This window comes from Myotis yumanensis, unplaced genomic scaffold (assembly GCF_028538775.1).
Source record: "Myotis yumanensis isolate MYYU_CA2020_CCGP unplaced genomic scaffold, mMyoYum1.0.hap1 SCAF_11, whole genome shotgun sequence".
Classification (NCBI taxonomy): Eukaryota; Metazoa; Chordata; class Mammalia; order Chiroptera; family Vespertilionidae; genus Myotis; species Myotis yumanensis.
This window is the reverse complement of record NW_027223762.1, coordinates 10206607-10220865: the sequence shown is the minus strand read 5'-3', so window position 1 is coordinate 10220865 and position 14259 is coordinate 10206607. Positions and strand designations below refer to the sequence as shown.

Sequence of the window (14259 nt, the reverse complement as noted above, 5' to 3'; positions counted from 1 at the left end):
CAACACACGATCCCATACATTAAAAAATTACTGAAATCATGCAAAGTATGATGGATTGAAATAAAATGAACAGAAATATATTTTGAAAATCCACAAATACGTGAAATTAAGTAAAACATGCCTAAATCACCAATGGATTAACACAGAAATCACAAGATACATTAGAAAAACGTGTTGAATTACGTGAAAATTAAAACAACATATAAAAATTGACACGTTCGTGTTTCTGCTCCTGCCCAATTTCCTTTCTAGGAAAGTGAGATCAGAGTGAGCTGCACCTCTCACCCTTTTCTCTTTATGATTGATCTCGCGCACATTTCCTCTATGAAGCTCGGGGTAGGCTGTCATCACTCAGGGGTGGGGCCGTCAAGGAAGGCTCTGGAGGAGGCAGGGTTTAGCTAGGTTTTGAGGGGAGGGTGGAAGGTGGCAGGGGGGACTGCAAGGGGGCATTTCAGGTATTTCAGGTGGGGGTGCAGCGGAGTGCTTGCCTGGTGCAGCCAAAGCCTCAAGACCCATGGAGTTGGCATTTCCATTGTCTCTGCCTCCCGCCTCTCTCTTCCTCCTGTCCTTCCTCCATTTTCATTCCTTCGCTCAGTGGTCACTGGGCGCCTGTGTGTCACAAGTGTGTGGCGTGCTGGGGACAGTGGTCACTGGGACAGATCTTGTCCCTGCGGAGCGTAAAGTGTAACGGGCAGACACATCTGTTCCACTCAAAGGCAAACACTTCTAAGCGTTTAAAAATAGTAATGCAAACATGGACTTTTATGGCATAGAAGGCAAAGCCCACACACACTAGCAAGGTGAGGGGGAGGCCTCCCCGCAGGAACTTGGTGGAGAAGCCCGAGGCCTCTGCAGGTGTGGGCTGCGGCGTGTGCTGAGGCCCAGGGCGCCTGCCGGGGACATGCTGGGCACAACAGCCTGGCGAACGGAAGGGTTTCCGCCAGGGACTGGTGGGAGGTGTGGAGAAAGGTTCGCAGGGGCCGGGGTGCCAGGATGGGGATTTTGAACTTCACCTTCTGGACAGCCGGCAGCTATTGAGGTGTCTGAGCAGGAGGTGGTACTTGCAAAAAGATAATTTTGGAAGATTAACATGGCACCAGAGGGTGGGGTGGTAGGACCCGAGAGGGACTTGGGAGATGAGTCTGTGCCCAGGCCTGTGGGGGGTGAGGGTTTGGGCCAGGAGGTGGCAGGAGGAGGAGTGATGAAGAGGAGGACCAGGGGGCATTTGTCCAGAAAGAGCAGGTGGAGTGAAGGACCCACTGGAGGTGCTGCAGGAGCCCCAGCGAGACAGGGAGAAGGGGTGGCCCTGGCTCAGGCGTCCCGTAACGGTTTACCAAGGATGTGGGGTCGGGGACGTGTTGCAGTTAGCTGGGAGCAGTCGGTGAGCTGAGGCCGGCCCCTGGGCTGCCAGAGGTGGACCTTCAGATCAGGGCTGATGGGAGGGGACCGACAGGCTGGGCTTTCCCACTGACCCCTGGCTGCACCCTGGAGTCCCCTGGGAGCTTTTTTAGCAATGTCAGTGCCTGGCCGCTGGCGTCACTGTTTTGGGGGGCAGCCCGGGCATAGCTTCCAGGTGAGTCTAAGGTGCAGCCAGGGTTGGAAACTTCTGAGTAAGGGTGAGGGGAGCACACCCAGGTGGCACTGGTTCAGGCAGTTATGGCTGAAAAACTGAAATTCAGGAGAAGTGGAGTTTGCCAGGACTTTTTTGGAATTGGAAGATCTCTGTGTCCGTGTCCAAGATAGTACCTTGCAAGGACCGGTCTCTGGCCGGCACGGTCCTCCCAGGCCTGTCTCTCTGGTTGTGACCGTGTGTTAGCTTTGCCAAGGGGGGGGAGGGGGGGGCGGGAGGCAGTAAGAGAAGGGTTGGGGCAATGACAAGGAAACTTGGAAAATGACTTAAAATCTAAATTAAAAATCAGGGAACTGGATTAAATGCAGGACACGTGAAACAGCCGTAATGGGTGGAGAACAGTGGGTGTGGCTTTGAGTGTGTGGAAGAGAGGCGGGCCAGACAAGAATAATAAGGAGGCGTGACCCGAAGATGAGATTATGAGAACGGGGAAGAGAAGAAACAATAAAAGAGAAGAAATGGACAGGAAAACAATAGGCCATGGGCTCAGAGATGACCTAAAGCAGCGCTCAGTTTGGGTTAAAGAGCCAGGCCGGTTGGAGGATCTGGGCTTTGTCTTAATATTTATTACAGCCCCTAGAACAGTGATGGGCAAATGCAGATTCCCGGGTCTCCACAGGCAGGTGGGGCCCAGAAATCTCCATTCTTCACCTGTTCTCCTTGGACGTCCTGAGCACCTGGCTCAGAAACACTGAATAGGGAACCAGCAGCTAAGGACTCGGCACTGAAAAGAAACCCCGGGTGTCCCCAGGCTGGCCTGAGAGGCTGCAGAGAGGAGGGCTGCGGAGTCATCCCTGGGAAGCAACAAGGGAGGGAAGAAAGGGGATCGAGCCCCCAAGGAGAAAGGGAGTCCTCCAGGTTCGGGGGAGAGGGACGCTGGCCTGCAGCCGAGAGTCTGCACCAAGTTCTACTCCCAAGATCCGAGTCACTTGGAACTGAGGGTGGGCCGTCCGGGGCCACTGTTTGCTCTGTGCAGTGGGTACATGCGTGAGGGCTTTGGAGTTTGTATGTGATCAGTAATCTTCCTTCACCTTGTCACCTGCCACGGGTGTGTGATGGTAATATTTCTGGAATTCTGAAGCTCTCCTGTCTCCTGGTGCAAATGTTCCTCTTCCTCGGGGCTGGTCCATTCGCTGTCGAGTTCATTTCAAAGACAGTTCCTGAAAGGCAGGATCTGAGCGCTCAATGCAACGAGTGCTGACTGCTTCGAGGCGAGCAGACCTGAGCAGGCGGCATGGAGCCCTGCTGCCATCTGGTCACTCCTGTAAGCATATAACTTACTGTTTCTTGCCTTTCCATCATTTGATACTGGCCATTGGTTTGAAAGTTGGTTTCAATTCCCTTTACCGTCCAGAATCCTTATATTAAAATGTGTGTGTGTGAAAACCCACAGTTGTGTGTGTCCAGCCCAAGTTTGCTCCCTGGTAGGGCCTTTGCCCACAGGCCCCTACCCCTCAGAATCCTGCTGGGCTCCCTCTGCTTCTGGCAGCGTCTTCATCCCCCGGAGATCGGAGCTCCTTGAGGTCCTCTTTCACTCTCCGCACTCCGCATGGAGCCCGCCTCTCACCGAAGACTCAGGAGGGTTGAGTCGTATGAACACGATTAAACCTTTTAAAATAGAGTCCTTTAGGTAGAACTGGAACTATCTGGCCTGGAGAAAAAGACAAGGTGACGGACGAACGGGGTCACATCAAAAAGAGGACACACAGTGCCGTGGCCCGGTGTTCCCCGTTTCCGAAGCCACAGGAGACGGGGGAGCCTCGAGGAGTTTTGTGGTTATTAGTCTAACCGACCCTTTTAAGAATCTGGTGAAAGCAACCCACTTGCTTCCTTGAACAGCTTTCAGGGTTATGGGGGGATGAGGAAGCCATGCCTCACAGAGGGTGAGGGACTTGCTCCAGGCCGCCCGCTTGCTGGTGGTGTGTGAGGTCTGCGTGACTACACAGCCCGGCCTGTTCCTGCGCGATCGTGGCTGGGGGGCCACGGGAGGCTCGGGCTGGGCTTCCCGGGCCGGGAGGCTGGTTGCCGGCTGAGGTGCCATCTCCCCTGCTGCTGCCTGCACCTTGGAGATTTTTTTCCAAAACATCTCAGCTTGTTTTAATGAACAGAGACGTCAGCGTGGCCGTCCCCCAGCAGCTGAGCGTCCCGAGGTCCCTGCGGGCGGCCAACACGGACACAGAAAGCCGGGGCAGCTTTCTCTGCCTCCGTCCCTTCTCCCCAGTTCTGGAGTGTTCTGGAACCTGCAGGCCGGAACGACCCCACAGGGAGAGGCCAGCCTAGGCACTGGGGCCACCGGCAGGCTTCCGAGGGCGACTTCCATTTTGGAGCCCGCGTCCCCGAGGGCTGTTCGGAAACGTGCAGGATGTGGTGATTCATCGGATTCCAGGAGGAAGCACGCGGGGAAGGCATTTTCTCACGGTTGCGTTTCTGAGCCCGGAGTCATAAATACTTTTTCTGTTGTGGGTTAGATGAAGCTTCAGTCTGAATGTTTACCCACTTGGGAGACTTGTTTATTTTATTCATTTTTAAAATCTTGTGTTCAAAAATTTTGGAGGGGAAGTCAGACTGCCCAGCCTAAAGCAGGCCACTAGGGTAGCAACCGGAGCTTCTCAGCCGTGTAGGTGCGGAGCCATCCCCCCGAGATTGAAGAACGTCTCCTGCCCGGCTGGCGTGGCTTAGGGGTGGAGCATCAACCTATGAACCAGTAGGTTGTGGTTCAATTCCCAGTCAGGGCACATGCCCAGGTTGCAGGCCCAATCCCCACACAGGGCGTGTAGGAGGCAGCCGATTGATGATTCTCTCTCATCGTTGATGTTTCTACACTTGATCTTAGCCAAAAGGCCGAGAAGCGATTCATCGTTGATGTTTCTATCTCTTTCTCCCTCTCCCTTCCTCTCTGAAATCAATTAAAAAAAAAAAAAAAATATATATTTAGAAAAACCTCCTCCTGGCTCCCCTGCTCTCTCTGGAACCTTCCTTCCCCTAGCCGACCCCGCTTCCTGGCTGGAGGGCTCCTCGGCTTGGCTGCATCACCCTTTCAGATCTGGGCCCTGGACTTGGAAATGGCCTGTAGGGCCCTGGTCAGCCTCCCACCGCTCTCCACCCTGCACAGGGGGAGGGGAGGAGGGAAGGAGGGAATGGCTCAGCTCCTTCGGGCGGTCCTGTGGTCGTGTGGGAGAGGGGGCAGGAGGACCAGAGCAACAGTGCCCTGGGGGTCCTTTCTTCACTGGAGGCAAGTTTAGATGTTTGGGGGCATTCTAAGAAACCCAAGGCTTGGGGCTCCCGGGAGAAAGGTCTAGAAATAGATGAGCTTGCTGGGAGGCTGGGAGGGAGTTCTCCGGCATGGATGGGACCCGAGGGACCCATGTCACTCTCCAGTAGCGTTTTGCCTCCACATCCCTGCAGCCGAGTGCGCAGCTGGGGAGGGGAGGAGGCCTCAGGGGACAGGAGGTAGCGTGGCTCTGTGGCCAACCTGGAAACTGACCTGCCTCCCTCCCATCCAGCCTTCTTCCTCGGGCCTCTCTGCACCAGGTCACAACCCCCACCCTCACCTCCCACCCCCACCCCTGTCCCAGCCTTTGCCCTCCGAGGTGAGGTCAGATGAGGACCAGTCAAGAACGCAGGGACCTTTGCCCGGAGTCAGTCCGCCCCTCAGCTCACCTGAGATGAAACCGTTGCGCAGACGGGTGATTTGACGTGCAGGTTCCCGGCTAGCGAGGGGCAGGGCCTCAGTCCAGGGCTCCTCGTGCATTCATTTTCTGCACCGTGTTACCCACCGTGGGGCGCAGAAGTGGGTTGTTTTTAAATACCCACATTTCAGTGCAAGGAATGCTGTCCTGCCTCGATGGTCCCCAGGCATGAACACACCCGAGTCTGTCACGCTGTCTGGGTTAGACGCTTCGGTGGTGTTTGCTTGCCCTCTGACAACCTGCACAGCCTGGTTTGGTTTTGTTAGATGGACACGTGATGGGGGTGGTCAGCCAGCACCCGCGGTGGCGGGCAGGAGACCCCGCTCAGAGCTCGGTGCCCACTTAGTGTGACAGTGCAGGCGGTTGTGCCAGGGTCACCTCGGCAGCAGGTGAGTAGGTCTGCAGTCCAGCGGCCCGTTGGAGTGGCCTGGGGGGCACACACCCAGGGAGCCTGCAGGTGCCGGGGACAGAGGAACAGGCTCTCGCAGCCCAAAGAAGCTCTCTGTGCCAATGCACTGAGCTCGCAGCACAAACACCGGGTCCCATCACCCCCTCTTCCTCTTCCTCTTCCTGTAGCTTCGGTTCCTCGTGGGACCTGGGTACGGGGACGGGCCGCCCCTCACCTGCTGGCAGGGGTGACCGAGGATGCATGTGAACCCCAGAGACCTGTAAGCCTGTGGCACAGGTGCAGGGTAGCAACGGTCACATTGTGACTCCGGAATCAAGCCCAGGACCTCTGCAGGTCGGGTTATACACCTGCCGCTGATGGATCTGGGCTTCCTGCCCTCTGCTCCCAGCTCATCAGCACCTACCTGCACATAATACGCATGTGCTCAGTGTGTGGTGGTTAAACAAATGCGTGAACGAATGAATGGGTAGCAGAGGGACTGCTCAGGCCTCACAGGTGGATGGATTGGCCAGCTTAGCAGGAGGGGAGAACAGCAACCCCCCAACCAGCCTGCTAGGCCTGGAGCCACACCCTTGGGTGGGCCCTCAGCCACGGCAACTGGGCAGCGTCAGCTGCAGGGACCTGAACATCCCTCGGTGTCACAGGCTCTGCTGGGCCCTCCCCGGACACTGGTAACTTGGGGTTTGGTCTCAGCCACTGCTCCCCACCACCACCCCCGCTCCTGAAGACGCGCCTTCACCACTGTCCTCTTCTCTCCTCCTCGGGGCGCAGATCCTGGCCAACGTCTTCCTCTACTTGTGCGCCATCGTCGTGGGCGTCATGTCCTACTACATGGCAGACCGCAAGCACCGCAAGGCCTTCCTGGAGGCCCGCCAGTCGCTGGAGGTGAAGATGAACCTGGAGGAGCAGAGCCAGCAGCAGGTAAGGCTCTTGGGTGGCCTGAGGGCAGTGGGCTGGGAGCTGGTCCGACCCGAGATGGGAGGAGGGGCCTGTGGGGGGGTGGGGGGGAGTCCAGTGCGCAGCCCCGGGGGCCTTGGAGTTGCCCCACCAGGTCAGGTGCTCGCCGCCTGAGCCTGACGCCACCTCAGGGGTCCCTCGCCTGGAAGGGCTCCTCCGACTTCAGGGAGCTTCTCTTACTGGAAACTCACTCCCGAATCCTCTGTGCTTGGCCTAAACCTCCCTCTTTCCCCTTTTCAGCTTATTTTTGTGTGTGTGTGTCCTTATATTTAAAACTTTTTAAAGAAATACATCACCCCAGCAGCCGCCAGTGGCTCCCCGTGTTTCTTTCCCAGGTGAACGAGTGCTATACACTGAATGCTTGTGCTCCGTGGGCTTGTTAGTCCTCTGCCACTCTCTCAAGGTCAAGGGCAGGTTTGCACGGCCCACCTACTGTGCGCATAGAATTGCTCTCCCTGCAGCGGGACCCATGCCCTGGCCTCGGGCCCTCGGGGTGAAGTCCATCCGCCCAGGGTGCTGTTTTCTTCATGCTCAGGGCAGTCTCCCCACTGTCTCCTCCCTCTCAGTCATTTTTAACAAAGTAAAACCAGCCCGACCCCCCGGGACCCCACCGTTTACATTTTTCTCTGCGGGAAGTGCCTGCTGGCCCGCTGTTTACCGGCTTCCCTGCAGCCCCAGTCACCGCAGCACCTCCCATTCTCGTGTGAGTCAGTCTTCCGCATCATTTTTGGTCTGGATTCTTCTCAAATGCTTTTGAAGGTCCCCAGAAATTACACCCGCCAGTTTCCTGTCCTCCAGAGGTTATTTCTCCCTCACGCACAAACTCAAGTGGAAAATACATGATTCTCTGCTCTGGGAACCGTGCCTCTGCGTTCATGGCGTGCTGGGTGCTCTGGGTTCACAAAATGCAGTTTTCGTGGACTCTGCCCCTCAGGTGGCCAGGGCTGTGGTTTCGGGGTCCCTCAGGAACCTGGGTGGTGGGGGCCCATCGGTGGGCCTCACATTCTCTGGACAGTGCTATTGGAGGCCCACAGGGATTCATTTAGCTGATGGCCCTGGCTTCCTCTGTCCTGGGGGTGTGTTTTCTCGATCTGTTTAGCAATGAGATCTAGAAGCTTCGGAGCTGGGCCTCGGGCTCATTTCTGCAGAAGGCAGGTTTTAGAAGGGGACGCTCCCAGCCTCCACGGGGACACAGGGCCAGGCTTAGCTCACCATGTGTGTCCCCTTCTCCTCGGCCTCGGTCCCGTGGTTCCCAAGGAGCTGCTGCGGCTTAAACATATTTAAAGAATCCTCTTCAAAGTGCTGCTTGAAAGGCCTTAGTTTCTGGTTTTTATGCTGTCTTGTCTCGTTGGCATCTGGCCTCTCCTACTGTGGACGCATTCCTCAGGTTCTTGGCATAAAAAAACACAAAGCCTGTCACCACTTTGCTGAGCCAGGAGTTGTTGCCTAAGATCTCTGGGTGGTTTTCAACACACCAATCTGCGTCAGTCTGTCTCTTAATGTAAAGCCCGGGACATCTTCCATCTCATCGAACAGTGCTGGGCGGGGGCCTCCTGGTGTGGAGAGGAAGGCCCCTGGGTCTTAGACCAGTTCTCCACCCCTTAGAGCAGCGGTTCTCAACCTGTGGGTTGCGACCCCTTTGGGGGTCGAACGACCCTTTCACAGGGGTCGCCTAAGACCATCGGAACACACATTTATAATTACATATTGTTTTTGTGATTCATCACTGTGCTTTAATTATTTTCAATTTGTAACAATGAAAATACATCCTGCATATCAGATATTTACATGACGATTCATAACAGTAGCAAAATGACAGTTATGAAGTAGCAACGAAAATAATTTTATGGTTGGGCGTCACCACAACATGAGGAACTGTATTAAAGGGTCGCGGCATTAGGAAGGTTGAGAACCACTGCCGTAGAGCCTCACTTTTCTCATCGGCAAAGGTGGGGGTATTGATACTCCGAAGTGGAAGTATTAGTCCTCATCGTGCAGGGTTCCCTGAGTCCAACGGGAAACAGGCAGAAGCGCTTTGTAACCAGTGAGCTTGGAGTTGGTGATGGTCAGGCTGCAGTGCATGGGCCATGAGTCCCGCTTCCTAATGCCTCGTGCGTTGTGCTTGCTCCGGGCAGGGTCAGAGCATGGAACCTGGGGCCTGGCACAGGGGGGCACCCTGTGTGCTGGGGACCCCCGAATGCCATAGAGCAGCCAACGCCATAGAGAAGCCAGGGGGCACTGGCCCCAGGAATGAGAGGCCCCAGGAGGCAGAAGGGGGGGGTGCAGGGGAGGGGCACAAACCTACACGCCCAGGCCTTGCTGGGACACAGCAGGTGTGTGTAAATGTCCATCAAGTGGAATGAATGCATCTAGCCCAGGTCTAGCCTGTGTGTGACCTTGGGCTAGTTCTTTCACCTCTTCGGGCCTCAGTTTCCCTTTGTGTAAAGTATAGATGGTAATAAAACGTTGGGATAAAATGGATAATGTGTTAAGTCCCTTTGGAAATGAGAAAAGGCACTCTTACCATTGGGAGGGTTGGAATGCTCCTCCCACCCTGGCAGCTTCAATTTGCTCATATTTTCCTTAGGAGTTCTGTGACTATGTGCACAGGAGAGGTTTGCTTGCCATTTTAGTTTTCTTTCAGTGACTTTGACGAGTTGGGGTGTCATGGTAATGTGAGGCTTAGGAAAGAATTTGAGATGTGTTCCCTCTTTCTAATCCCTGGACGAGTTTGAGGAAGATGTGGGCCATTGTTAAATGTTCAGCAGCATTCACTAGTGAAACCTGGTGAGTCTAGAGTTTTCTTTATGAGAAGATTCAATTTCCTTCACAGATAAAGGTTTTTACATTTCTCTTTGTTTAAGCTTTGGAAAGTCTGTGTTTGTTTGTTTGTTTGTTTTTTCCAGGGGCTTGTTCATTTCATCAGATGGAGATCTCTAGGTTGCCAGATATTTACTTTCAGTCCTTTGAAGGTGTCATTCCATTAGCCTCTGGCTTCCATCATTTTTGTGGAAATGCCAGCTGTCAGACATACAGTTGCCCCTTTTAAAGTAATTGCATATTTTTTTCCCTCTGGTTGCTTTCACAGTTTTGCCTTTGGTTTTTAGCAGTTTTACAATAATGGACCTAGGAGTTTGTTTTGTAGTTACTCTGCTAGGTATTCGAAGAGCTTCTTGAATTGATGGCTTGATGACTTTGATCAGTTTTGAAAATTTTCAGCAAGTAGCTCTTTTTAAAAAAAATAAGTATTACTGAAAGTATTACATATGTCCCTCTTTTCCCCCATTGACCCCCTCCAACACCGCCCCTCCCCAGGCCTTTAGCACCCCATTGTCTGCCCATGGATTATGCATATATGCATACAAAGCAAGTAGCTTTTTGTTGCTTCTGTCTGATTCTTTCTTTCCCTTCTAGGACTCTAGATATTCTTATTAGACATTTTTACCACATTCCATAATTTTTTCCCCCTGAATCTTACCTTTCTTTTTCTTTCTTTCTGTGCATCAGATAGAATGTTTTTACTGACTTGACTTCCAATGGATGAATCTTTAATTTCGGTTATTGTCTTTGTTGTTGTTGTTGTTCTAGAATGTCCACTTCATTTTAACACATACATTCCAGTTCTTTGGTTAAGTCCTCCATTTGGTCCCCTATTTCTTGGAAAATATTAAGTATTTATTTATTTCTCTCCTTCCCGCTATGTGACAGTCTGATCTTTAGTCTTCTGAAAATTGGGGTGAAAAATCATACCATTGTCATGCGTTGTTTGAGAATCACATAAAGTAAGAACTCTGAGTCCAGAAGCCAGGAAGCCCTTGAGTGCGATTAGCTGTGGCCACACTGGCCCCTGGGGTCACCAGCTGAAGGGAGGGGCTGAGAGGTAGTGGGAGCTGGTTGGGGCTGGTGTGCCTTTCTCCATGGCGACCGTGGAGATGCAGGTTGCTTCCTCCCCAGTTCTGGGGGGGTTTTATGTCCCAGGAATGTCAGCCGGTGTGTCCTCGGAGCTGAGTGTAAGCTGGTGGTAGAGGCCACACGGTCCCATTGCACGTTTCTCCTGGTGGGCATAAGAGTGAGACAACAGACATGAGAACTCGTTGGAAAGGGCTGCAGCACGTCCTAGGAGGACGGGACACATGGTTTGGACGTGGCTCCTGTGGAAGGAACTGTTGAGGTGGGTCCCACACCAGCCACCGGGCACTCACAGTGTTCATTACCTTGTTAAAAAGATTCCCAATTTTAAGAAATTCCCAGTACACTCTTTGCAGAAGAAGCCTCCTTTCAGAGGTTAGTTCTCAGGGTCCAAGTCTCACCGATGAATGGGTTGGCGTGTATTTATCTTGTTTTCTAAACTGCTCTGGGAGGAAGCCCAGTGTGTTCGGAGGGGACGGCCTGCCATGGCAGCTGTGTGGCCACCAGCAGGACATCCTCCTCCGGGCCTTGTCCCCCTCAGCCGGACAGTGAAGCTGGGCGTTAGCTGGTGTCAGGGCTCCCCTCCTGCTTCCTCTGATTCCATTCTCTGTGTTGTTGTCACCTGGGAGGTTGTACTGTCCTCTATGAAGGTGACCAACCTGCTGCTAATAGCAGGCAACTCCCGGGTGGCTGGGCCGCCCAGCACTGTCCCCCTGGGAAGGGGGAAGCAGCCCTGGGCCTCAGTCACAGACTTCATCCTCTGCTTGGTCCCAGGCGGGCATGTCCATCTTGTTGATGGGCAAATGAGTGAGGGAGCATGTGGGTAATGGAAAGAAGTGGGGTGGGGCCTGGGCTGCTTAAACCTCCCCGGCTCTAGTCTCCTCCTCTGCAGGGAGGGGCTTAAAGCTCTGCGAGCGTGGTCCTGGCCTGCAGGCCTCTCTTTGCATCAGCTGAGCAGGTGTCTACCTCTGGGCAGTCTGATGGCATTTACCTGTGACCCCGGGTGGACCTCAGGCCTCTCTCTCCAGCTCCCCCCGGCTCCTCGGGGGTGGCAGGGTGGAGCAGGAGGCCCAGAGGAAGGAACTGGAGTTGTTTTCCTTTATTCCATGGGATCATACTCCAGGGTTGAGTTGGGGATCTTGATTGTTGCTAAGCGCCTCGGCTGCCACCTGGCAACAGCAGGCATCCAGGAAATGCACCAGGACACACCTGTCAGCAGGTACACACTGCAGAATGTGAGCCTTCCTGAATCCCATGCAGAGCTGCTTCCCAGAGAGAGGGATGTGGTTGAAGGAGGATGTGGGAGAGGACAGAAGGATGATAGGAGGCTCGTGAGGCCTGCAGGTCCTTTAGATTCTGTTGGTGAGGGAAGAGGGGGTGACTTTGGTCCCCGCCCTCCATGGGGAGGAAGCTGTGGCCGGGCACGTGGGGAGAGCCCAGGGCTGACCGTGCAGGGTTCTAGGTCAGCAAGTCGTTCGCCATCCCCCACCTCAGTGAGGACCAGCGGGCCAGGCCACCTTCATCCAGCGCCTGGAGGACCTGGTGGAGGTGACACTGGGTTGTCCATGCAGCTCCTGGGGGGTCCGTGACAGAGCAGCCTCCTCACTCTGCCTTGAACCCAACGCCTGGGGTCACCTCTGACCGGGGGTGGCATTTCTTCTTGGTGCCCGAGTCTCAGGGAGCCAGCCGTTCACCGTGAGAGTCAGACGTCTCTCCTGGGAGCCCGAGCTTGGGACTTGGGACAGCTGGCACCGCGTGGGCTCAGCTTCAGTTTCTCATCTTCCTGAAGGTCCCTCCTCTCCGACCTCTGCCCCAGCCTGCCCCGCTGTTCCCTTCGAGACCTTTGGCTGCGAGGTGAAGGCGTAGAGCAATCTCGACCTTGAACCCTGTTCTCATGGGAGGTTGGTAGGGGAGAGGGGAGTCATGGGGAGCGAGAATGGAGCCAGCTCCCTTCTGGCCTGGGGTTGGGCTTCTAGTGTCAGTCCTCAAAGTGCCCGGTTGTCCTGGCGACAGTGAGGCTGGGGCTGTCCTGGGAGCCAGTGAGGCGGGAAGAGGAGCTGGGGCGGGAGGAGCTCCCACCTCCACAGCAGCTCTGCCTCTTGCTCTGACTCGGTGTGTGGTGGCCGGTGGCCGGCGCACTGTCCTGTTGTGAGTACCCGGCGGAGAGGGCAGAGCGGCCGCCCACTCAGCAGGAGCCACAGAGGACCGGCCCCCACCCCCACCCAGCCTGGGCAGTTAGTTGTGTCTTCACAGTGCCAGTCACAAACAGCTAATATTTCTGTTTTCGGTGTAGCCTCGATGCCTCTTGGCTTGAGAAGAGCCCGAGGTGTCTCCTGGTTGGAGTAGGAATCAGTGCTGCTGTGCTCCCAGCGCCCACCCCATGGGTGTCACTGCAAGTTCTTCATCCTGACCTTCCAGGCTCTAGCACAGTGGTTCTCAACCTTCCTAATGCCGCGACCCTTTAATACAGTTCCTCATGTGGTGGTGACCCCCAACCATAAAATTATTTTCGTTGCTACTTCATAACTGTCATTTTGCTACTGTTATGAATCGTCATGTAAATATCTGATATGCAGGATGTATTTTCATTGTTACAAATTGAACATAATTAAAGCATAGTGATGAATCACAAAAACAATATGTAATTATGTATGTGTTTTCCGATGGTCTTAGGCGACCCCTGTGAAAGGGTCGTTCGACCCCCAAAGGGGTCACAACCCACAGGTTGAGAACCACTGCTCTAGCAGGACAAACCACATTTCAGAGTGCGGGCGGGGGGTGGGCCCGCAGAGGGACGCTTGCTGTGCTGGGTGGACGCGGGCACCAGGGGCGGAGGAAGGAGCGAGGGGCGGTGGCCGAGCCACGGAGACTCTGAGAGGCGTTTGGAGTTGGATTTAAGAAGAACGTGGTGGATGCGGGTTCTCGGGTGGCTTTTCAGGAAGAGAGGGAGCCTGGGATGTGCGGTGGGAGAGCAGAGGGGACGGCCGAGGTGGGGCTGGTGAGGAGTGAGGCTGGGGGTGGAGGTGGCAGGTGATGGGGACTGAGGCTATGGTGACAAAGCCCTCAGTGAGGACTCTTCTCTGTTCCTCATGTGGGAAGGACTGGAGTCAGGGGACCCACGGGAAGCTGGCTCTGGGCGGGGCTGGGCTGCAGTGGTGGCCTCATGGGGCGTGGGTAAGAGTAAAGGAAGGTGGGAGCGGCATGTGGAAGAAGTGCCATTGGATGGAGGCAAAGGCAGGGAAGCACAACCACCTTAAAGCCTTAGGGGTGGAAATTGGGTCTGTCCCTTGCCTGGGCCTTCGTTCCCAGGGTGGACTGAGCTGCCGTCCGGGGGTCCAGGACGGAAGCAGGTGTGTGCTTCCCCTGCAGACGCCATAGCATCCCTTCCCCTCCCGCTGATCGCAGGTGCACCCTCAGCACCGTGGCCTCCAGGCAGCCGCTCTCTGCCCCTCCGTGTTGGCAGGCGAGCTGTACTTAATTGCTAAGTGTCCGCACTGTTCGATATGGCAGCCACTAGCCATAGGCAGCTGTTTAAATTAATTAAAATTAAAGAATTAAAGATCAGAGCCTCCGCTGCACCAGCCGCATCCGCGTGCTCAGTAGCTGTGTGTGGCAGGTGCCACCGTGGGACACACAGGCTCTGGCCCATTTCCGTGGGGTGGAAA

The 14259-nt window shown here is 54.9% G+C and overlaps 1 protein-coding gene across 3 annotated transcripts in view; it reads left to right on the top strand.

Annotated features, from left to right (window-relative positions):
- The window catches only part of ADCY3 (adenylate cyclase 3), a 51717-nt gene that overhangs the window by 10326 nt on the left and 27132 nt on the right, over window positions 1-14259 (top strand). For all 3 annotated transcript variants that reach the window (XM_070428793.1, XM_070428791.1, XM_070428792.1), the window contains exon 3: window positions 6500-6649. In XM_070428793.1, the coding sequence (XP_070284894.1) occupies window positions 6500-6649 (150 nt within the window). The remainder of the gene's footprint in view (window positions 1-6499; window positions 6650-14259) is intronic.